The sequence below is a fragment of the Anser brachyrhynchus genome (assembly GCF_964034855.1).
Source record: "Anser brachyrhynchus genome assembly, chromosome: 13".
Taxonomy (NCBI): domain Eukaryota; kingdom Metazoa; phylum Chordata; class Aves; order Anseriformes; family Anatidae; genus Anser; species Anser brachyrhynchus.
This window is the reverse complement of record NC_137708.1, coordinates 20,460,697-20,486,420: the sequence shown is the minus strand read 5'-3', so window position 1 is coordinate 20,486,420 and position 25,724 is coordinate 20,460,697. Positions and strand designations below refer to the sequence as shown.

The window sequence follows — 25,724 nt, the reverse complement described above, 5'->3', positions numbered from 1 at the left end:
CAACAATGTTGTAAGCCTTGATATGAAAATCAGATGTTTAATTTAAGAAAAATATCACAGCAATTAAAATCAGTAGGAGTCCTCTATTAGTATAAACATATCATCTTGAATAATATTTCTTTCTCTAGTAGACAGTAGTGAGGTTAACACAGTAGAAAGTTATTGAGAGCTCCACATTGTATTCAACCTCTGGCCAACATAGCATTTCGCTTGCCAGAATTTACAAAGGACCCACTGGCAAACACCACTGGTAAATCACAACGTGTGTTAGTGTAAAAACAAGCATGACAACAGAGCAGAAAAGGTAACAATTCAGCGTAGAAAAGAAACAGAGGCTTACCGATAACATAGGCTAGCAACAATGCCAGTGTAACTGTAATGGCAGTAGCACTCAAAGCAGTGCACTTCCAGTTGCAACACCTGTAAGGTTTGTTAAAAGTGAAGGCAGGTCTGGAAAATGTACTTCTAGGAAGAGGCCTAGGAGGTGGAGAGTAAACAGTATTGGATGTTAAAGGGTAGTTCTGACTGGCTGCACTGAAGATAGCTGAAGACCCCGATCCATGTTTAAATAGGAAATGCCTACGAAAAGAAGACAAAGAACCACATTGTAAAAACCAGTTTGCACTGTAAGAAGTGAAAGGAACTATTAAGCATTGCATGATAAATATTGCATGCAGCATATGGAAAATATAAAAGACAGAAAAAGGTATATTTGAACATCCTCTGTCCTAGAAGTATAACTTTCAGTGAAACAACACAAACGCATCCTAACGTCCCGCCCAGGATGTCCAGCAGCACGGAGGACTTGGCTTTTGGCAGCACCGTGCCCAGGGCTCCTCCAGGACCCGCAGCCCTGTGCACCTCATCAAGGCTGTGAGCGATGGGGGGACTTTGGCCAGCAGCACCCACCCTGCCCACAAACACAGCCAGGGGTGTTCATCTCACCAGGAGGACACAAAACATGCAATGCCACCACCTCTTTGAGTATTTGTTTTTTACTGCAGAATCTCTCCAGAGAACAGTGATCCAAAAAATAAAAAAAAAAAAAAAGGAGACTACTTAGTAGAAAGTCAAAGCTAAATTTGAAGGATTTTAGTTAATGTATAGGCAAGTACAATTTCTTTAGTATTCTTAATTGAGCTATTTTGTGAGCAGTTTTTCTTCAAATATTTTTGCTTACTATGGTGACTCTCATCATACCAAGAAAGAATTCATTTGGGGAGCTATTTCAGCATGGGCTGCAGAACTGATTGACTTCAAGGAAAAAAAGCGAACATCTCCATTAGCACAAAAATAAGGCACAGAACGTGCCTTGCAGTACAGGCACTGGTGCAGAAACACAGAGTAGTTAACTGTAGGAAGATGGACGATATTTAGGACTGACAAGTGCTCCCCAAGAGGATTAGGGAAAAATATTTAACTTTAAACAATAATTTACAACATCGTGTGCTCAGAAATTGTGGCAGAAAGAGACACATCCAGGACTGATCACACCAAACATTCTTTTGAAAACCAGTATTTTTTTGGCCCCTCTTTCTTTTATGTAAGTGGTCAAACTTCTTGAGCATGCTCTTTTCTGACAGATGTGCATCTAGATCTCCTGCCGTCCAGATCTAAGCCTCTCTGGGAGCCTGTTAGCTCACTTCTCTGCCTCAACCCATGAGGTCAGAGGTGAGAAGTGAAGGGGCAGAGGCTCTACACAGCTGGCAAGAACAGCCCTGGCCATAGAGCTGCCACTGGAGTATTGCTTCCGCCTGAATCTCCCCAGCCTTTCTGTTTAACCAAGTAGCTCTGACTCAGAAAGGCATTTCCTAGAGAACAGAATTCAGCTCCCTGGAGCTTTGCTGTGGAAGCGAGACACTGCTGCGAAACGGCGACCCATTTGCAGGTCAGGTGTTTTGAGCTGAGCCCCGTTCTTGCGAGCTCCAGGCTGAGTAAGAGCATCTGGGGCTGCTGCTGCTGGTTCCTGTACAACCCATATCCCCATTCCTCCATCAGCAGAGGAACGTGGAGGTGCTCTGTGGTCCTGGGCAAGCACCACCATGCCATATGTGCTGGGGCTGCCAGGAAACATATGTGGATCAATCAATCCACGCTGGTCGAATTTCTCTGCTGCATTCACAGTGGGATGTACACAGGATCAAACATTTAAGAGTATGAAACGTGATTACACTGTGACATTTGACTTTAAGAATATTGTAAATACATGTTCCTGGAAAGGTAATTGCCAAAAAGGTGTAATGAGTATGATATTATGTATTTCCATTAGAATATTTTAAAAGAAAGGTTACAGTTCTCCAAAATGCCAGATTATAGAAAATAAAAAGGTATTACAGGGCAGTTTTATCTTTTAAAAGGCCTTTTATTCAGGCAGTTGCATAAAAAAGAAAGTAAACGAGAACAGTGGTAAGCTTGCTGTTCACAGTGCCTACATATCAGGATTGTTCTGATGAACCACGAGAAGGAAATTTTGCGTTACCTGTGCTGAGTATACTAGTTATTCCTGCTTCATACTTCTTGCACAAGGAAACAGCATTCAGCCAAAAAAAAGAGGACAACGCACTTGGCTGAGTATAGCACCCTGCAGTTATATTAGGCTCATTCTAATTTCCTCTCCTTTTTCTAGAGCTGTAGATACATATATCATGACCCTTATTTAATAGATGGCAATGCTCTGAGCAAAGTAATGTTACCTATAAACATTTGAGTTCAAAAATGCTAAATTCTAATACAGGAACATAATAAACTCCAGTGAAATACCCTGTCTACAGGACTGTATAATTCTGTTTCACTCCTATCAGGCCATCAGAATACAGTTGGCTATTTTGGTTTCAATGCTTCATTGTCACACATGAAGGCTTTTGCAAGTACATGAGGTCTTTTTAGTCAGCAGTTACAAAATATGTAGTCACTTAGACGTTCAGTAGAAAAGAACATCACAGCAAAATTCCTACTGATATTTGAGGGAGCAGACTCATCATATAAAGTAGAAAATGTATTATTATGCATACACACATAAAATATATATACGTATATACATACACAAACGCACACATACAGATTAAAAAAATCATATATTAACCAGTCAATATTCTTTAATTGCCTTCTGAAGACGTAATGTAAAAATCCTTACTTATTTGATAATTTTTCCTTTAATTTTTTTTGGAAATTACTGCAATATGGTCTGATATTGGCAGCACTGATTGTCCTTTATGGTGCATAGCTGAAAGGTATGAGAGTAAAGGCAAGGAAATGCTGAACTGAAAGTTATCAAGTTATTATTAAGGCTCTAATAGACTTGCAATCAATAGCCAGGAATATTTTCATTCTCTTGCACAAGGATTTATAAATGTGGCTTCATAGCCTGATGGTAAAATACTAGGGTGCAGATGGATTACTTTAATAGCAGAAGAGTACAAACAAGCTGGATCCAGCTCATACCCTTGTAGATAGATGACTACGCTGACACAGAGGAGAATTTACACTGCTCTAACTTGTTCTAATAAAACTAAGATTATGGTGCAATGCTACGCTGATAGTAAGCTACCAGTGAAATAATGTTGAGAAAATGTTAAAAATCACAGTTGTTTATGCATTTCATTTTTTTTCTAGGGGAGAGTATATCGAGTACCCAAAGACATTTCTATAGAATTTGAAAAACACTAGTGGCACAAAGACAAATTTCCAAAGCTAGACTACGACTATGTTCTCATAAACACAGATGACTACTCATCTGTCTAAGCACACCACTGTTCCCAAAGGACATTAGGACACGCTAAACTGTTGCTATCAATTCTATAGAATCAGGCTCTCTAAAGAGGAAAACAATAAAAATCGCAGTTCAAAAGTTTATATGTGACTGGTATATGCTTTAATACTCGATCTAAGAGAAAAGCTAAGGCATTTTTTTTAAACTGAAATACAAAAAAATCATAGAATTTTTAAGAATGATTGATAAGACTATTCATTTTAAGTGAGGAAGTTCTAAAATATTCACAAAAACATCAAAACCATTCATAAAGATGAAGACAATATTCTTTTAAAAAGAGAAGTACAAGACATAATCTGCAAAGCATCTGTTCGTGAAATAAAAAGTCACTTATTACACTGATAATTCCAAGACATTAAAATATTCAAGGCTCAGTAATAATTTCACCATCTAAAAAACACAGTTGGAAAATACTAATTCTTTTTAAAAGTAACCACAACGTCTATCTACCTATCTGTCCATTTGTTCATCTTGACAAAAATTCCAAACTCTGAACTCTTTCAAAAGCAAAACTGACAGAGAGGAAAAGACTCTCCCAGACTCACAAAAATCATCAACTTGATCTGGAGCCAAAGCCTTAATGAGCTGCTTGCAAACTTGGGTCATGCTCCCGAAGACACTACAGCAGCCATCCAGCCCCTTGTGCAGGAGGCATCGACTGATCAATAGCGAGGTGTAAATCTGCTACGTTGACATGCCCAGTAGAGAGATAGGGACCAAGGGACGGGAGATGCTGGGTAGTTCAGGTGACATAAGGCATGAAATCAGACCTCTTAGTCCCGCTGATCACAGAATAGCTTGCTTTCTGTGAAGATGAATGTTCATGGGGCTCATCTAAGTGCTGTTTTTCAGCAATAAGAGGAATGGCATATAACTCCAAGAGTAAAACTCATAGAAAAATGATGAATTCTCAGATAGGAGAAGGTGAGAGAATGGGAGTTCATTTCTTTCTTTACATCCTTCTCTATCTGGATGTTTTGTTATATACTTCTGGCTTCTTCTCTGGAGTGGTAATGCAAGTCCTGTAAAAGCTACACATGAAGCAGCATCCCAAACAAATTTACGTAAATAAATAATTCTATTACAGAAACTAGATTAACCCCACACAGAATTCCTTAATTAAATTCTGAGAAAATATTTTGATATCCCAGTAATGTATTAATGTCCCTCAGCTTTGTCGAGGGCTTGATACCGCTTCTCTAAGTTCTATGCATTTGCCCTGTGCCTGGCACCTGTAGGCCTAGAAATCCACTTTCATTTGGACCTACAACACGTTTTCCTTCATTTTCATTAAAAGTTACAGATTTGTAAGAGGAAAAATGAAGAACAAAATAAGATTTGAAAAGCAATCCACTGCAGGAGTTAGGAAAAACACAAATGCCAGAAATCTTGCAATACCAAAAAATTAGTCTGCATTTCTCCTGGGTAAACCAAGTAGATACACATTTGTACCTGTATCACATCCAAGAAATAGTTACTAAAGCATAATATATTACTACTTAGCTAAGTGATAGGAAAGCTAAGAAGCCTCCAGTTTGATCATGTAAATTTTTCAACTTCTTTTCAAACAGTTCTTAACTGTGTGTTTGTATATATATTTAATTGTATCTCTATACCAATGCTTAAGTAGGCAATTGAAATAAAATTTGATTTAGATGTCAAAAGAAGTGCAAAGGGATTTTTTCAGAGGCGTAGCTGTTGAAACATAAGAACAATTCTGATTTTTGTGAAATCCAGAAAATATGTAAAGATGGTAGCCAAAAGGAATTTGGAACTGAAACAGTTGTCCTACTTCGGCAAATATCAAACAAGCCCACTGTTAGCTGACTCTTCTAAAACAGTTAAAACTTCCTGTGACACTGGCAAGAAGCAGAAACTTGCTCTTTACTGATTTTTTATCTATTCTATTACATACAAGAAATGGGAAAGGGAGAAAAAAAAACACACAAAAAACACATGAACATCTAAACGTAGATAATAATCAGATAGTTAGTAATAGTTAGTAATCAGATAATTAGATAATAAACATCTGTTTATAAACTATTCCTTTATCTCCCATACTCAGCAAACCATTTAGCATAAAAACAAGGCAGCTATGCTAAGGGAAAACAACACACCTATTTGGCAAAAGAAGATATATGAACCATACTGTCTTCTTTAAAATCTACCCAGCAAAACTGTATGGAAATTATAAGACATGACTTATAATTATAGTTAAAATCAGACCCATAATTTTATCCGGTGCAATGCTATGCCCTGTTTTATCTTTCTGCTTACAAGAACCGTAGGAAAAACAAAGTTCAAGTGTGAAAGAAGAGGGAAATGGCCATGAACAATATTTATCTAACTTATTTTATCATTCTATTTTTATGTATATAATTGAAATACATTTAAATCCCACCAGGGCATTGTATTTGTGAATACAACCGCTTTGTTAAAATTTCCTCTTTTGAGTGGGACTTGTCTTTTGAATCATTCACATAGAGTTGTTTCCCTTTATTCATTCTTAGTTACTTTACATAGTGTTTGAAAACCTAGCCCCGTGACTCTGGACGTGAAAGGATGTACAGAGAACCTGTATCCCTTACTTAGTACTTCAGTACAGCGCAACAACAGTGACACGATGATGACTCACTGGTCTGTCGTTGCTGTAGGCAAGCTAAGTCTGCTAACCAGGTGACTAAAGCTCCTGGCAGAAATCTGGAACAATAATTCTATAAATACAGGATGGTGCCAAAATCAATCAAGAACAGCTTCTAATACGGAACAGTTGTCTAAAGTACAATTGTCTTCTGGTTTCATTGACTGTTTAACAAAAAAAGATAAAAACTACCACACTGAAGGCAGAAATTACTCTCGTATAGATCAGTATGTGCTTTATCAGTATGATACACTTTGACGCTGTTACATTAATCTAGTATTTTTAAAAAATGCTTTTCTGTGCCTTAGGACTTTCCTTTTCGCTACAATTCAAGTGACCTCTGAGTGAAACTGATCTAAATACACAGATGTTAGTGAGGCAAGGAAGGAATAAGGGAGCTTGTGGTTTCATCTATATTTTCAGTAGTATATTAATTTTTGTCTTGGAAAATCAAAATAGTACTTACAATAATATTTACATAGTTTCTATAAAGAATAGTATGTAATTCTTGCAGAATACTGTAAAACCATGAAACAAGAAAGAAAAATTACTAATATTGTGATTTTTTTGCTTATATTCTGTGGTTAGAAGCATGGCTTAAAACAGATAAATGAACATGAGATAACTAAAGTAGACAGAGTTGCCCATAGTTCTCTTTGCCATGAATTTCCTCCTGTGGGTATTCATGCATATTCCAACTGAATTTATTACCAGAATTTGAGTCTATGTCCAAATACCTGCACTCCCATGCACATGGTCAAAAGCCAAGGTGTAAAGCGACAAATGTCACTCACTCAACAAATTTTACTGGATGACAGGAGCATATTTCCTATGGAAAATACTATCTAGTCATCCAAAACAGATTTCCTAGAAATAGCTATCCAGAGAACAGATACACATTTTCAGGCAATAACATTTCACATATACTTTTTTATCTTAAAAATAAAAAGATAAGGTACTCTGCAGATCTATGACCCTTTCTACTACTATAGTCTCTGTTTTCCAAATCAGCCTAGACCTGTTGTATTAATATGTAATTATTTTTCTCTTTCCAAATTTATACTCATTCTCTTTCAGTTTTTGTAAATGAAAATACTGGTCTTTACAGAAAGCTAACAGGCCTACTTGCTTATTGCTGGCCATAAAATAACAACATGTCTTTAACTTTTATTTATCACTTTCTATACTATTCCATTACTCAAAATAATGAGCAAAGACTATCTGCAGCATGATGACCCAGGTTACTATAAAGCTGCACAAAGACTTTTATACGTACAAAAACATTTATACAAACAAATACTATCACACTGTTCCAGGGAAAGCCAAACCAGAGCTTTTCCCAAAGAAAACTAACAGTTATACACGAACAATTTAAGTCGCCTCATTGGCCAAAGTGACTGGATCTCAAATTATTCAAAAGAAGGACCCTCAAGTACCATAGCTGCCGACATTAAAATTGTAATTCATTGTAGCTGACAAATGTTTACATTTTTATTTCCATACAGGATGGTATCTTTCCTGCATTATTAAAGTTAAGGTCATATTTACAGCTTTTATTTTAAGTTCATTGTCATATTTACCGTTTTCAATTCATCTTTTACAGTTTAGAAGTCTTAATTTATTTTTTTTTTTCTGTGTAGTGGAAACACATGGGACTTGGACTGGATTTAAGCCCCTTGCCACATGTTTGTTTTTTAATATGATCAGCTTCTCTACAGGCTGGATTTATTGTTTAATTAGGTAGAAAATGACTAAATACAAGAGAAATGTCAAAACAGCAAATACTGAACAAGACTGTTGGAAGGAAGGATCATAAATGAAGCTCCCCCTGCATTTATATTTTTGGAATAACCACAAGTGTGGTTATTTAACTCAGGAGAAGGCTCCATTCACAAACAAGTTCCTAATGAATTGCATTGCTCAAATAGTAATTGTCTCCTTGCTTGGTGGTTTATGATCATCAACACCTGTGTGCCTCGGGAGCTATAAAAGCCATTCTGTTTGCTATGGAAACCTTGAACTGGGAAAAAAAAGGAAGGCACAAAAGTGCTTTCTGTATCTCTGCATTGGGGGTAAGATTCTCAGGATGCTCAAATAAGAGTGCAAGGAGAACAAATAAATCTTCAAGAGCTCATTCTCAACTGCTTTTGTGCGTGCACATTTATATATATGTATTTTCTGTGATTATTTCTGCTTTTAGCCCTACTTCAGCTTAGACCGAGAGTCAGTATGCACAGGTTTTTGTAGTTTGAAAGCCCATCAATGTTCATTTTGAAGGGCACAAATAATTATGAGCTTGATTAAAAAAGAACAAGGGAAAACCATACTACTGGAAAACCATACTACTGAATGTATCTCTTGCTAAGTGATAGTTGCTAAGACCTCCCCGGTTCTAAAAAGTATCATAAACAAGATGATATCTTTAGGAAAACAGAAACCCAGTGCCTTAAATAGGCACCTTAAATAACTATATAATACAAAAAGGAAGGACCTCATCTATATGAGGAGCTAAATACACTTCTTAACTCCAAAACTGTCTAAGTCTTTAAGTATTTAAAGACATAATCAAACTTTAGGGCTCTGAAATATTGCTGAAGAGTAACTAAAAATCACAACTGCCTTGAACCCCAAATACTTCTCCTATTAATCTAGTATTTTAGTACTTCAAAGTTTTATAGAAATTAATGATAATTGAATTTCAGGTTCATGGTCTGGTACCTTACTGTCCCTTTAGAGGAGCTATTACCATGGTGATAAGATTGCTTAAATTAAGCTGTCTTCTTCACAGTATTTGGCTCATCGCCAGTGCATTGAAGGGAGATTTCAGTCCACTCAGCACAGCATTAACCTTACTGCCAACACTGCTAAATGGGTTAGGGGAACTAGAAAGAAATTTGATTTAAAAAAGGAAGGAACAAGCAAATATGTAAAACACTGAAGCACAAAACAGGACTAAAAATGAACATATTGATATAAAATCAACATGAGGGAAATTTTGATATTTAGACAGAAAAAATAAAAGATCTAATGGTTGGGTGATCTAAATGCAAAACTTAACTTTCCTCAAAATAAGCACATCCAATGGTTTATCCATGAGGGGACTGTAACATACTGTAAGGAGCATCAGGAGTAATGCCAGATAATAATCCATATTTGATGTTATATTTTTTTTTCCTAATTTGGGAATTAGATTTAAGTGAAAACAAACAAATAGCAAGCACCAGAATAGACAAATGCAAAAATGCGAGATATATGGAAACAAACACTGAGTCAACTAACAGGGCACAGAGAAAATGAAAAACACTGCTTTGAATTGTCACGATTTAATACATACTGCATAAAATGCAGTAAGCTACGTTCAGATGGGGCTGTCAGAGATAATGACAATGTATTACACTGTAAATCATAAGATTTGAAACATTAGAGCAAAGTACCTATGAAACCTGAAAAAACAATTATTTTAGTGGAAATGGAGAGAATAGGCAATAGGTTGCGAGTACTTTATTCTGGGGGCGTAGAAAAAAATCAATTTACATAAGAGCCCAATAGCATTATCCTAAAAAAGAGAATTGATGTTTCCTGTGTTTTTATGTAGTGCGAGAGATCCTTGCAGTCTTTTTCCAGCCATACTTACAAATTAGTTTTCTGTGTGACACAATGAAATTACTGCATTCTCGTAAGTCATTTTAATAATGAATAAGTTGTTTTCAAAACTGTGTGCATGGATACAGACAGAGCCTGCATCTGCATTTGTGGGCACGTTGCAGCGCCCAAGGCTTCAGCACAGTCAGCCGGCAGCATGAGCTGGGACATATCCTGCAGATCCAGTTTTTCTCCAATTTCTAGAGGTACTCTACGACTTGTATTCTGAAGTTTTAAGGTGTTCCTAATTCCTGTGTTCATTTAGGTTGTTTACAATCACCACCAGGCCGAGAACTGGCCTTGGCAATGACAGAGCTCGAGACTGGGCTTGGCTTTACCAAAGGCTTGTGTGAACTCGAACAAGCCATTGCCACTTTCCAAGTCGGTATCCTCAGTGAACAGTTGGGCCAGAAAGTCGAGTCCTGACATGACTGGTTTGTGGATCAGTCCATGCATATAACACCTCTAGATGAAGCACTGAACTGAGCTCCTGATTTGCCCTTTTCAATTAAAATATAACCAGGTTTTACTCTACAAAAAACCTCTTAGAACACAGACCTCATTAAACGTCTCTACTACAGCCCCTTTCACCTAATGTAGGTTTCAAAAACCAATTGTGCACAAATACAGATTCACAGATTTACAGATTCACAGATTCACAGATTTCTCTAGGTTGGAAGAGACCTCAAGATCATCGAGTCCAACCTCCGACCTAACACTAAGTACTCCACTAAACCATATCCCTAAGCTCTACATCTAAACGTCTTTTAAAGACCTCCAGGGATGGTGACTCCACCACCTCCCTGGGCAGCCCGTTCCAATGCTTAATAACCCTTTCGGTAAAGAAGTACGTCCTAACATCCAACCTAAAACTCCCCTGTCGCAACTTTAGCCCATTCCCCCTCGTCCTGTCACCAGGCACGTGGGAGAATAGACCAACCCCCACCTCTCTACAGCCTCCTTTCAGGTAACTGTAGAGAGCGATGAGGTCGCCCCTGAGCCTCCTCTTCTCCAGGCTGAACAAGCCCAGCTCCCTCAGCCGCTCCTCGTAAGACTTGTTCTCCAGACCCCTCACCAGCTTGGTCGCCCTTCTCTGGACTCGCTCGAGCACGTCCATGTCCTTCCTGTAGCGAGGGGCCCAAAACTGAACACAGTACTCGAGGTGCGGCCTCACCAGAGCCGAGTACAGGGGCACAATCACTTCCCTCGACCTGCTGGCCACACTGCTTCTTATACAGGCCAGGATGCCGTTGGCCTTCTTGGCCACCTGAGCACACTGCTGGCTCATATTCAGCCGACTATCCACCAATACTCCCAGGTCCTTCTCGGCCAGGCAGCTTTCCAGCCACTCATCTCCCAGCCTGTAGCTCTGCTTGGGGTTGTTGCAGCCCAGGTGCAGGACCCGGCACTTGGCCTTGTTGAACTTCATGCAGTTGACCTCAGCCCATCGCTCCAGCCTACCCAGATCCTCCTGCAGAGCCTTCCTGCCCTCGAGCAGATCGACACACGCACTTAGCTTGGTGTCATCTGCAAACTTACTGAGGGTGCACTGGACGCCCTCATCCAGATCATCGATAAAGATATTAAAGAGGACCGGCCCCAGTACCGAGCCCTGGGGGACTCCACTAGTGACCGGCCTCCAACCAGATTTGACTCCATTCACCACAACTCTCTGGGCCCGGCCATCCAGCCAGTTTCTAACCCAGCGAAGCGTACGCCAGTCCAAGCCCCGAGCAGCCAGTTTCTTGAGGAGAATGTTGTGGGGAACGGTGTCAAAAGCCTTACTGAGGTCAAGGTAGACCACGTCCACAGCCTTTCCCTCATCCACCAAGCGCGTCACTTGGTCATAGAAGGAGATCAGGTTCGTCAAGCAGGACCTGCCTTTCATAAACCCATGCTGACTGGGCCTGATCGCCTGCTTGCCCTGCAAGTGCCGCGTGATGACCCTCAAGATAATCTGCTCCATGAGCTTCCCCGGCACTGAGGTCAAACTGACAGGCCTATAGTTCCCCGGGTCTGCCCTCCGGCCCTTCTTATAGATGGGCGTCACATTGGCTAGCTGCCAGTCAACCGGGACCTCCCCCGATAGCCAGGACTGCCGATAAATGATGGAAAGCGGCTCGGCCAGCTCCTCCGCCAGTTCTCTCAGTACCCTTGGGTGGATCCCATCCGGCCCCATCGACTTGCGTACATCCAAGCTCCGTAGCAGGTCGCCAACCATTTCCTCATGGATAGCGAAGGCCACATCCTGCTCCCCATCCCCTTCCACCAGCTCAGGGCACTGGGTGTCTGGAGAACAACCGGCATTGCCGCTAAAGACTGAGGCAAAGGCGGCATTAAGCACCTCAGCCTTTTCCTCATCCTTAGTAACTAGGTTTCCCCTCGCATCCAGTAAAGGATGGAGATTCTCCCTAGTCCTCCGTTTCGCGTTGATGTATTTGTAAAAGGATTTTTTGTTGTCTTTAACGGCAGTAGCCAGATTGAGCTCCAGATGAGCTTTGGCCTTTCTAATTTTCTCCCTGCACAGCCTTGCTACATCCTTGTAGTCCTCCTCAGTGGCCCGCCCTTTTTTCCAAAGATTATAAACCCTCTTTTTTCTGCTAAGCTCCAGCCGCAACTCTCTGTTGAGCCAGGCCGGTCTTCTTCCATGCCGGCTCATCTTTGGGCACGTGGGGACGGACCGCTCCTGTGCCATCACGATTTCCTTCTTGAGGAGCGCCCAGCCTTCCTGGACTCCTCTGCCCTTCAGAACCTCCTCCCAAGGGACTCGGCCAACCAGCGTCCTGAGCAGCTCAAAGTCAGCCCTCCGGAAGTCCAAGACAGCAGTTTTACTGGTCCCCTTCCTGGCCTCGCCAAGAATAGAGAACTCTACCATTTCGTGGTCACTCTGCCCCAGACAGCTTCCGACCACCACATCTCCCACCAGTCCTTCTCTGTTTGTGAAGAGAAGGTCTAGCGGGGCACCACCCCTGGTAGGTTCACTGACTAGCTGCGTCAGGAAGCTATCTCCCACGCTCTCCAGAAACCTCCTAGACTGCTTTCTCTGTGCCGTGTTGTGTTTCCAGGATATGTCCGGGAAGTTGAAGTCCCCCACGAGGACAAGCGCCGACGATTTTGCAACTTCTGTCAGTTGCCTATAAAACTCCTCATCCGTCTCCTCATCCTGGTTCGGCGGTCTATAACAGACCCCCACCAGGATGCTAGCCTTGCCGGCCTTCCCGCGGATCCTAACCCACAGGGATTCAACCTTATCATTCCCAGCCTGGAGTTCCACAACATCAAAAGATTCTCTAATGTAGAGAGCCACGCCACCACCCCTTCTGTGCTGCCTGTCCCTCCTGAAGAGCCGATAGCCAGGCATTGCAGCACTCCAGTCGTGGGAGCGGTCCCACCACGTCTCCGTGATGGCAACCAAGTCGTAGCCTGCCTGCTGCACAATGGCTTCCAGCTCCTCCTGTTTGTTACCCATGCTGCGTGCATTAGTGTAGATGCACTTCAGCTGGGCCATCGCCTTCTTCCCTGGCCTAGCCATTGTTTCCCCCGGCACAGCTCCAACAAGCCTTGTTTGAGCCCCGTCCCCCTTCTTACCTAGTTTAAAGCTCTCTCTATGAGCCCCGCCAGCTCCTGGCCTAGGATCCGTTTTCCCCTTGGAGATAGAGACCCATCTGGGGCCATCAGGCCGGGTGCCGAGTAAAGCTCCCCATGGTGAAAAAACCCAAAATTTCTATGCTGGCACCAGCCTCTGAGCCACCTATTAACCACATGAGCTTTCCGTGTCCTCTCCGTGCCTCCCCCTTCCCCCGTAGGGATAGACGAAAACACCACCTGCACTCCCGCTCCCTCCACCAATCGTCCCAGCCCCCTATAGTCCTGTTTGATGGCCCTGAGGCTTCTCTTTTCAACATCATCGCTGCCAGCCTGGTCTATCAAAAGCGGGTAATAGTCAGAGGGGCGAACCAGGTTTGGAAGCTTCCTGGTAACGTCTCTGACCCTGGCCCCAGGGAGGCAGCAGACTTCCCTATGTGTGGGGTCAGGCCGACAAATAGGGCCCTCCGTTCCCCTGAGGAGGGAGCCGCCCACAACAATCACCCTTCTTTCTTTCTTGGTGGAGGCAGTCCTGAGGCGTGGAGTCAACTTCCTCACCTCAGACATCCTCCCGGGTAGGCTTCCTACCTCATCCTCACCCACGGGTCTCTCGAGCTCCAGGGCCTCAAACCTATTGTTCAAGGGCACCTGGGAAGGCGGTGCCGGAAGGGGAGGGCATCTCCTGCAAGGTCGAGCAGGGACCTGCCTCCATTCCTCCTCAACTCGCAGGTCCCCTCCCTCTGCCCGATGGCAACAGGGCAGGGGGTCCACCCCCCTTTGGGGCGTCTCACCCTGGTCCCTCTCCCTCCAGTCCTGCAGGGAGTCGCTCCACCAGTCTATCTCTAATCAGTCTATCAGTCTATCTCTAATACATCTCTAATCAGAGTGAGTTAAACATTTTCAGAACTATAGAATTTTCTTTTACATAAATATGATGCATTATCTTCATAAGCAGCCTCATAAACTTGCTTCACTTCTCATTATCTGGGGTGAACAGGATTTACAGTCACACGATTAGTTCTAAGGAATCTGTTCCTGCCTGGAAAGTGTCTCATACTACGTGGCTGGAGCTAAACCATGCAAACACATGTGCAGTTTGTGTATTAACAGGAGATACAGTTGGATAGAAAAGCTGAACATGTGCATTCTCATTTTTGCCCAGTTATTACAGTAGGGAATAAATTACTGTCTCTAAATCTTCTTTTTGATTGCAAATGTTCCAAATTAAAAAAAAAATCTGCTTGGACATATTAGTATGCACATATTAGGTAGATTTTGTGCTATTAAAGATTTAGCACAGAAATACAGCTGCCATTGACATGTTTCCCTTTATTTTGCAGGATTATTTTTAACGGACAGCTAAACATTAATGCAGGAGGAAGGCAAGAGAATCCAGATATTAGGCCAAAGTATTTGTTCAATTCTGGCTGAATCACTCCCTGTTAAAGGCAGAAAAAACAAACAGCGAGCCCTGCTTTTTCTCTAAGGCTATGCCATGTACTAGAGACTTCTGAGAAGTGTTAATCACAGATGTTCTTTATTACAAAGCTCCCGTGCTGTATCACTTGTCTCCACATACACTGCAGGTACATCTTGGGAATGGTCTTGCAGATTCTACTTGCAGATTATGCAGCCTTTCAGCCAGCTTCAGGGGAGGCTGCAGCGAGCTGCTGGAGGGTGCATGAAATCAGCTGAAACAACCACTGAAGGTTAGGAACGTGGAAAATTCCCAGTTAGTGAATTGCCAAAGGGTTGCCCCTACTATGGTTTCCAGTCTGAAAAACGAATCCACTGCACAGCCCTTTCATCAGTATCCAATTATATAGATTATAGAATCAAGTAGATATACAGATATTACACTAGAAAATGTACTTTATGAGAAGTTTCAAATCTGTAAAAATAATAACAAACAGAAAAAAAAAACAAACACAGAAGTGAACACTTAAAATTGCAAAGTATTTTTCCCAGCAAGGAGGTTTGAAAAGAAAATAGTGAATAGGGATGCAGAAGAGCTAAATAAGATCTATTTTAGTGTTGTCTGAAAACAATCAAAAGGTACTTAGTGGGTACAGAATGCCTAAGGAGTAGTCTTCTGTGTAGCAGACAGTATAGATAGATAAGCTTGTGACATCATGAATGGCAGACATTTATCTTTATAAAGATTATGTAAATAGAAGCTCTGATTCCAACCATCTATTCAATATTGATTTTTTTAAAGTGCATTTAATAAGAAATAGAATTTCAGTGATACTTGAGTATTTGCATTTGAAATTTGTACTTTTTATTATTTTCAATGAATATTATTTCACCATTATTCTGTTATCTGATTTTTGTTCTTTTTGTCCTTAACTTCTCAGTTTAAATAAGTTAAATATATTCTCCTTTGACTCAATTTTAAATGACTAATTTCTGTTCTGAAATCTGGACAAATGTAGTTAAGAATGAATGTAATACAAGTATTTGCAAAATTACTTTCAGTTTGTCTGTCTGATTTTATTTTGAATAAACACAATGAGATGAAGAACTAGCTGAACTAAAATTTTGTTCATGTTCACTTTTGGAGGAAAAGTTTCCATCCTCCTTCATTCTTTTTGTGATTTGTCCTTAGGACAAATAAAGAAAGCTTTATTGCAGAATGAATCAGCTTATTCCTGAATCCCAACTTAACAGCCTTCAGAGAAGAAATACTTAATTTGACACTTCTAATTAGCAGCAGTTAAGTGTTTAAAGATGTATATTAAAATTAAATTATGTAATAAAATAAAAACAAACTTCCCATAAAAGAAAAAAAATTAGGTCCCAGTGATTAATTGTGATAAATGGCCACTGGACGTGTGCATTAACAACAAAACACTTCTATGCATATTGCCTTACATTCTGTAGTTCAGATTAGTTGAATGTCAGACATTCATCTGTGTGTCACCAACCACCACCTTAACAGACAGTTATGCACCTCCTATGTTTGACAGTGCTAAAAGCTAAAGGAAACCCTAGTCCAAACTTGAAACTCTGCTCACAATAAAGAGGAAGAAGGTTGTTCAAGGGGTTGTTTTAGGGATAAAGTCAGCAAACACAGCTGTAGTTAAAAGCCATCAAATTAGCTAATACTTCACAGGAATGAAAAAGCTTATGGTCAAAGACTCAGAGGAAGCTGTGCATGTACCTCTGCAGGCAGAATTTTGGGTTCTGAATCACAGGTTTGCTGAATACATAGCGTATTTGCTTTCCATTATTTTTCAGAACAGAGTATTAGTGTAAATTGTGGCTGATCCTGCAGTTGAACCCTTCCTCCCTAGTTCCCAAATGTAACGCTCTTCATGCTCCATACATCTCTTGGACCTGTATCACTTCTCTATTATCAAATGATCATCAAATGATGTTCTTTGTGTACACGTGCAATAACATGTTTAAATATGCCTTGAGGGAAATATTATTTTAGTATTATTTAGTATTATCTTAGTATTATTTTTATTACATCATTTCTTATCAACAGGAAGCCAAATCCTGAACACTGACCTACTCCAGGAGTGTCAGAACAAACCTTCTGTTTGTTGATTACAAAACGTCCCTGGGAGAATGTGGGATGGTCATACAAATAGAGGAGTACAAATCTTTGCTGCACACACCTCTAACATACTTATGTAACCTATGCACCTTAAGAAAATCAATCTCTTCCCAAACTTTGCAAAACACATGCTTTTACAAGCATTGACAATCTAGATGAATCAATTAAGAACGATCTTGCATGGCTACACTATATGCCTCAAATCTAAATGCTTTGGCATGTCCCGAATGACGACCTTGCATTCCCCACCATCTTCACATACCAACATCAGGCCTCCAACCCTTTTTTTTTTTTTTTTTTTTTTAACATTTTTAAACCTGTATAGAGCAGGTTGGTACATACCTGGTTTCCAGCGGTATGTTGCTGTTCAAGACCCAGCTGTTATGGAGATGCACCGAATCTTGTGTACTGGTGGGGGGAGTGGGGGCAGCAGGGCTGGGCTGGCTGCGGGTTGTCATTGACCTCCTCTGAAGTGTGTCGGCTGCTGGCGGTGGTTTCCTGGTGCAGGTGCATGCATGCGGTGGCGGAGGCGGCGGCGGCAGGGGTCTGAACGTGAACTGGTTGTGTGGGCTCCCTGGCATGTCTGAAATGACACAGAAGGGAGACCCATAGGCTTATTGTTTTGAAAGGACGGGGAGAGCATGAGGATGATACAGCATTTGATGGGATTAGAGCATTGTGCAACTGATCATGTTATTAACTCAGGTGTCTGTAAAATGTTGGTGTGGTGCGAAATAATTTAAGGTGCAACACTTTACTGAAATGATGAGTATTAGACACAGATGTACCCTCCAGCACTGAAGTTAGAGCAACAACAACAACAACAACAAAAGTAGAAGAAGATATAACCTTCACTCAATTTGTCATAGGATTTTTTGGGGAGGAGGTTAAAGAACAAATAAATCAAGTTGACATTGAATTGCTGCACAGATACCAACTGATTTCATCGGGTATAAATCTCATTTAAGAAGAGCTGCAAAAGAAATAGACACAGTACAAGAATTATTCTCTCACTTAAAATCAAGAAAGAAAATAACTGAATAATTCCTACCGCCTAATAAATACCTTCCATAAAATAAGATCAATGCATTTCTACTACTCTGGTACTGCATTTGTTAACTGAGCGCTGGGAAAAGGCTCTCTGAACGACTACCTGAATGATCCATATACCTGGAGAAAAGGGCTCGTGGCAGCGTGCGGGCTGGCAAAGAGCTCCAGCCACAGGAGAGGCTGGGATGGGTGATGGGTATGTGATGAGCAGTGCATGGGGGGCACCCATGGGCCTGCCCCATGCAAATACAGAAGATGCACATACCGTGCAGCGGAACTTGGAAGGGACGATGAAACCGTGTTTGTCTCCCACAGGAGTGTCCAAGACCTCTCAGTGCAGCATGAGATGCGGCTATGGAGAATAGAGGCAAGAAATCCCTTTCTAAATGAACAATAACAAATAATTTGCAAAGAAGATGCTGATAAACATTACTGCTGGATTGGGTGAGCTGTGAAGCTATTAACCTGAAACTCCTCCGGCTAATTTCCTCCAGCCTAGTATGTCTTAATCCCATTCCTACACTCACCCTCGCTCTCCCTGTCCCCTCAGCCAACATCCAGTTGCATTTGCACAAAACCAGCTGGAGCAGAGCTCTGATGAACCTGAAAAAATTCCCTGCAAGGAACTACTGCCGCCCTCCATTACAACATGTGCTTTCTTCAAATTATGACATGGTTTGTCTTCAAGGTGAAAGATGAAAGCGTGCCCTTTCCCTTCTTGGAATGGCTGGCAGGAAAAAAAAGGAAAAAAAAAAAAAGCACTTTTTTCTCTGTGACAGCCACAATTTGCCCCAGCTGGAGAACCAAGGTTGTTTAGTGCTCCACATAAGCTCCTCTGTGCTGCAGTAAGCAAAGCTGTCACGGATTTGGCCCAGACTTAATCCTTTTAATTTCATTGATCTTTTATCAAGGCAGCATTCTTACAGTTGCATTAAGGTTTACACTGCAATATTAGTTTGCATATACCAGAAAAGCATTTCTAAGCATATTAGAAAATTGGAGACCTCAGTAAATTAAATCACTGGAGTCAACAGTCCAGAGCTCTGAAATAATCTGCTAAGGCACTTTCATATAATAATCTCAGTAAATCCTGTATCCTGCTATTTTAGAAGGGAAATCTACCAAAATTTTGGACATATTATTTGATGTCCAGCATCCTCTAGTATGTGATCAGTGACTTTCCCTTACTTAGCGGTATCAATCTTAAATGCACTCTACAGAAGATTTGCAGGATTACCACACATCCTATCATTTGCATGACAAACCATTTTAATGGTTGTACCTCTGTCCCATCAGTTAGAAAATTACTGATCTTTGCCAGGAACACAGTCAGGCACTGCAAGGTACTTCAAAAGCTCTGTAGTAAATGTTGAGCAGCCAAGGCGGCTGCTTCTCTAGGTAAATGGGAAAATCTCTAGGATCTGTATGGCAACACACCTCTTGAGTTCCTTTCTTCTCCTTTTACTGTCCCTGTCCTGTCGATAGCGTGCAATTACCTGACAAATAGTCTAGTTTGTTCCATGCAATAGACTGGTTCTGCTTTGTGAACCATGAAGCATTTCTGGTCAGTAGGGTACCTTGTATCTCTCAGTGCTATTTCTCACAATACTTTAATGCACCAGATTTCCTGGGGGATTCCTTTTTAATTATCACACTTGTCACCCCTTCCTGCAGCTCTTGGCATCGCAGGAAACCTCACATCACATTCTGAGGTATTTTGGTGATTTAAAGACAGGTCTTCTGCATCAGCCCTTCACTTCAATGAAGCGTAGCAAAGTCGTCAAGCAGAGAATCTGGCCTGAGTTTCCAATTAGTTCTTACGGACTTTCTAATTTAGTAAACTTATTTTTATTTTGCTCGAAACTAAGTCTACATCCCATTAACTTTATTTTTATACCACAAAAAAAATGTTGCTTGGGATATAAAACAGCATTGTATCTAAATCTGCATGCTCACGATTCTTCAGGGCTCCGAGTAAACAGTAGACTGTAAAATAACTTCATGCAAAATCATTCAAAGACCAAAAAAGAAAGAAAAGAAGAAAAGAATTACAGAAATTTGTCTAAAATTTCCAAATTTCCAAAGTGCACAGGAGTGCTACAGAAGTTAACTTAGCTGTGAATTTTTACCCCACTGCAGCATAACGCTACCTACCCATGACAACACCTGCTTTTACGTGGAAAAGCTGCTTACAATGTTCAGATTTTATTTTTTTAGACAAAAAAGTTTATGTATGTTTGGCAAATATAACATTATTTATTTTCAAAGTGTTTATTGACATGTTAGAAGTTTCCATTAATCTAAAATTCTAGCTACTAACAGGATTTCAGCTCAGAGTTTACATTTACAATAATTTGCTACAGATCAGCTTCTTGGCTGAGCAACATGCAAAGCCAGAAGAGATGCTCCTGGGCCTCAGTGTTGGTCTTCTCATGTGGAAGGGGCACTGTCCCCACCCACACTTGCATTTAGCCCTCAGCCCCATTTTTTATTTTTTTTTTTACAGTCAGGAGGGGCAGTTTAGAAAATGTCTAAATTCATTCCCCTAAAAGTTGATTGTTTTAGAGTTCTCCCATCTCCACAGAGCACATCCAGAACTGTTAATGCTTCCTGAAGAGATAAATAGGACATTTCTGCTTTCTTTGCACTTCTTTATTGTATATCAGATCTGCTTTAACTCGCACGTTGCCCATCCACTCCATAAACTCCACTTAAACTTCTTTCAATTCATTTTTCTAGGGGTTTTATTTCATTCTTTGGTAACAGTGTTAATTTGTTCAGCTTTTTTTCTTCCGAGACATCTCTCAAACGCAAGGTACTCACCCCAAAGGAGACAATGCTGTACTGGTGCTAGCTATAAAAGACAAAAACATTTCTGGTAATTCTGCTCATTTGAAGGGTTTCTACTTGCTCTTCTTTCTTTGAAGCTTGAAAGGGGGAGTTCTAGTTTTGTCCTAAATGTTTTTCTTTGGTTCTGCCTCATTCTTTTGGAAGGCCCTTGATCGATACTGAACACAGGCTGCTCCATGGCAGTGGAATATTGCTTGGTACCTCCAGCTACGGGGCACAGACCTGAACAGCCCCTTTTCAGCTGTCAAGTTCTGCTCTTGCTTTTTCCTTCAGGGGAACACGACTACTCAGATCCTTCTTTTCTCCTAGACACCCGCTTCTTAGTGAGCACAACGGTCACTGACTTGGAAACTTCCCCTCCTCAGCCCCATTTGGTTGAGTGCTGCCATTCTCTTCAAGAGCTCCTGGAGGCACAAACCAGTGGACAACATGAGCATTAACTTCTCATTCTCCTTAAGAGTCATGCTAAAATGCCTTCATAAAGATGCAGCGGAATTGCTTTATAGCCTGACAAAAATGAAGTAAGAAGCTTTATCAACTAGTTAGCTCCCAATAAAATTATTTTTGAAAATAAGCCAGGACTTTTGCTAAACCTTTTTCCTAGCAGTTCTGAAGCACACTTTACTATACTTTTCGGATCCACAAAGAAAGGGTAATTGAACTGTTTTATCATTCACTGACAAGTCTACAACAGCCTGCATCAGTACTAAGTGAAGTATATCAAAGAGAATATATTAAAAAGTAATGAACCTTAAAAGGTTTGCATCTAACCTATAGTGCTTTTGAGATATTTTAATTTTTTCAGTTCCTAAATTCATTATTTATTGGTACGTTTTTTTTACCAGACTTGTCTCAGCTGAGTATGAATTAGCTTGCAAGCTGTTATTTAATGAACTAAATAGCAGCACATGTTCAGAGATTTTCATTTAGTTTACTATTCTATGGGCATACTACTACTCAGTTACAAACCAAGAGGAGAAGGATCAAGCCAAGAGCACTGTGCACAATTTACGTAAATGGGCACTGAAGAACTGGAAAACGTTCAGTGCAGGGAAGACAAAGAATCTCAATGCTTAAGACTACAGCTAAAAACACAGAATAAAAAAAATATATATATCAAACTTACAATGAGGGTTATGTACTGGGTTTGGGCAGACAAACTAAGACTTACATGCAGGTCCCACTGTTGCAGAGTGCTGGCTCTGCTACATGTTAATACACTTATTGATCTTTACACCCTTTCCTTCCATTCTCAATTTGATTTTATGAGACTACATCTTTAGACTTATTTTTTTTTCTATGTATGCCCCAATGACCTTTCCAAACCATAATTAGTTGTTGTCTGTTTCTGAATTCCTTTTATTTTTGCTGTGACATATTTTGAGAAAAGGTAAATATGAAAAATATTTGTATATGGGACTGCTCTGTTGATGTATAAATTTTTGTTCCATTCAATAATCCGTTTTGCACTTGCTCTTTCTGACATAGCTCAGTATTTAGCTGGCTTACCTTACGTGTAAAATGCTTTGCTTCTAGCACTTTGCCAGACCACTGGGATATGAAAGCATCCAACCAGTACCTTTAATACCAATTTACCATTATAGTTTTGCTACATATAATTTCTTTTTTTTCCACTCAGTCTTTTGCAGAGTAAATCTTCCAGAACATAAAATATCAAACATCCCTAAAGAATTCTACAAACCACATGGTTTTGTGCAAAATAAAGGTTAGAATTCAATGAACGCTTGCAAACTAAAGGTCACATGGACTCAAAGTTCACATACTAAGGAAGAGAGATGTAGAGACCTTCAGAGACCAGCCCTACTGCCCACCACAGGCTGCTGCCTTGCACCCACGTGCCCTGAGCTCACCCCCACCAAAGCCAGCTTGCCTGGGTGAGATGGCTGGGACGGTGCCGGAGAGCCTGATGGAAGGAGGGAACAATTAAGCAATGTGGATAACCAAGGGGCTCTGGGCCCCTATCAGTACAGATGCAACTTGAAATAGCCAAGTATACAATTTTATACCACACCACCACTGTAAGAGTAGAATGAACCCTACATATCGTTATTTAGGGGCTGTGCTGAAAATACAGCACTTCACTTCCAAGGAGAAATTAATGGAGGTCTTAGACCATGTATTTTGAACAGCATCAATGAGCATAAAATACATCTGGATTTACATTTTATGATATCAAACAACTTTATAATACTATAACACTCAGTCCAATGTGTTCATATGGATCCCATTAAATGTTTCCATGATGTTCTTAGTACTACATATGTTCAATTCACTTGAATCCCTTACAGTTATACAACATACATTAACAGCTTCCAGCTTATCATTTGTGGATCATTTTAACACAAAAATGGTAAAATAAGAATTCTAACAGTTTCCTAATGCTAATTCACTTCTGCTACTTTTCTTCAGGATATTCAAGTTGAGCCACATTTAGAAATGAAATACAATGGCAATTCAACACTTTACACATGCAAGTAACATTTATGTTGAATGATGTATGGTTTAACTATACAGCAAAAAAAAAAATCTGTATATAGGCTATGAGGAAGATAAGGACTTCTTATGAACTATTTGCAGCACATCTTCTTCTATTTTTACATGAATACAATAGTCAAAACTTCTCGTGTAAGACCTAAGTGGCTATATTTTATAAACATTCATAATGAACTTAATTCTAGCAAACTTTATGAAAACATAATTAACCAGTTTTGAACACCAAAGTAGAAAGAAAAGCTTGGAGCATTAGCAGCAGATCTCTATTTAAAACTTTTTTGCCTTACAGAAGTAAGTATTTCCTGTTTCTTTAATTCTGTTTAATATACTCTCTTGTGAAAACAGTGGTATATTCAACTAAAATTCTTTCTGAAGTCCATATGTATTTAGGAAGATCAATATAAGCCTGATATTTTCCCATTATTATAATTTTCATTTTTGGGCTACTTCAAATAAACAAATGCTGCATTACTTAAAGTTTACTAGGAAATCTTTGGAAGCCAAACAGTATAAATGACTTTCTTATCTGCATATAATATTGATATTTAATATCAATAACTTAAAACTTGTAGCAAAAGAGAGTGTAAGGAATTTTCATTAGCAGGTCTTCTGTATTTGGGCAATTGCTGTTGCACATCAGGATGGTAATGCTGCTGGGCTCCTTTTCTGGTAAGACATCAATTAGTAACATGACAAAAGCAGGAAAAAAAAATACTGGAGACTTCACAGTGTTTTGGAAAATAAAAAACAGCTTCCTCAGAAGTGTTTCTGCAAACAAACTGTTCCTTTGCATAGCTGCAGAAAGACGTAGGAGATTTTTTCAGGCAAAAGAATGGAGGTTTGAACTCATTAGGGAAGGAAAGGCAGTGATTTATCTCTAGGGAACTGTCACATGGCAGCCCTTCCTAACTTTGCTGATAGGACGCATTTAATAATATTCTGCCTTTCAAGATTCAAAAGATTCTGGCATTTGTCTTTTTGTCTACCATATGCTTAGCTTGTCAATTTTTACTGTGTAAAATTCTTGAAATAAAAATAAGACTGATACAGTTTTTTTTTTTTTAGGTGTGTGTGAGGAATTGTTTTTCTTTTCTTTTTTTTTTTTCTCTGATGATACAAGTGTTAATATACTCAAACCAAAAAGAAGGGTTTGTTGGCTGAAAGCAATCTTTTTTTTTTTTTTTTTTTTTCCCAGCTGTATCAGCTGGTGCAATAAAAGACATTACCTTTCCTGACAAACTTTCCCTCACTTAGAGGCACTTATATCAGTAGACCATTAGGGCTCTAACAGCACTACTCCTCCTTAATTAACTCCATCATTCAGTGTTTTAACTTGGGAGTCTGACTGCTGAAGTAGGATAATTTTGGACATAAACACTGTGCTGTAAGATGCCATCTCGGTTCTGTAGTTTGTAACCAGCAATGAGCTCCATGTTATAACGCTGTGTACTGTGGACAATATGCAAGTTTTAAATGTTTTCATGCAGAAGGACCTGACAATACAATCATGCTGATGTGTGTTCATAAAAAACATAAAACACACACAAGAAAACAACATTGCCAAAGGGAAGAGTAGAACCAGAGCTCCTGATGTGCTTTTATTCTGCTGAATTGCCTGAATTACAGCTTTGCTCTCTAGTACTTCATATATCTATAAACACCAGCGTACTCTGTAATATTTATGTGAAAAACATTATCACATTTATGTGAAATGCTTGCGTATACATCAATTAATATGACAAGCTAGGAATGAAAATCTCTTACTCAGTCCCTTCATCTCCTCCATTGCAGGTGGAACAAGAGCGCACCTGAATGGATCCATCAGAGTCTCTCAAATCCACGTCCAGTTCAGACAGGATTTTTTTTAAATCACTACCGCGAGTTCTGACACAAGACAGGCCCATTGGTGGGGGAGTCACAGAGGTCAAGGGAAAAACGTGGAGGGAGAAGAAGCGAAGTGCTGCGATTATGATGGAGACCAACCAAGAGAACAACCTAAACAACTAGCTAGGGCTTCCTGTAGTTTGTTTGGCAGATGAAGCAGCTACTGATACAATTAACATCACACCGCGTTCATAGCAGTGCAGACTGACAGCTCCCAGCCAGCT

The 25,724-nt window shown here is 40.2% G+C and overlaps 1 protein-coding gene across 18 annotated transcripts in view; it reads right to left on the bottom strand.

Moving 5' to 3' along the window:
• TENM1 (teneurin transmembrane protein 1) overlaps positions 1 to 25,724 on the bottom strand; it is an 854,834-nt gene that overhangs the window by 147,306 nt on the left and 681,804 nt on the right. For 17 of the 18 annotated variants that reach the window (XM_080553265.1, XM_080553267.1, XM_080553268.1 and 14 more), the window contains 2 exons: positions 17,545 to 17,785; positions 341 to 579 (listed from right to left, as the gene is read on the bottom strand). In XM_080553265.1, the coding sequence (XP_080409391.1) occupies positions 341 to 579; positions 17,545 to 17,785 (480 nt within the window). Of the gene's footprint in view, positions 1 to 340; positions 580 to 17,544; positions 17,786 to 21,075; positions 21,426 to 25,724 lie in introns of those variants that run through there. The other variant, XM_080553263.1, reaches the window with a different exon arrangement.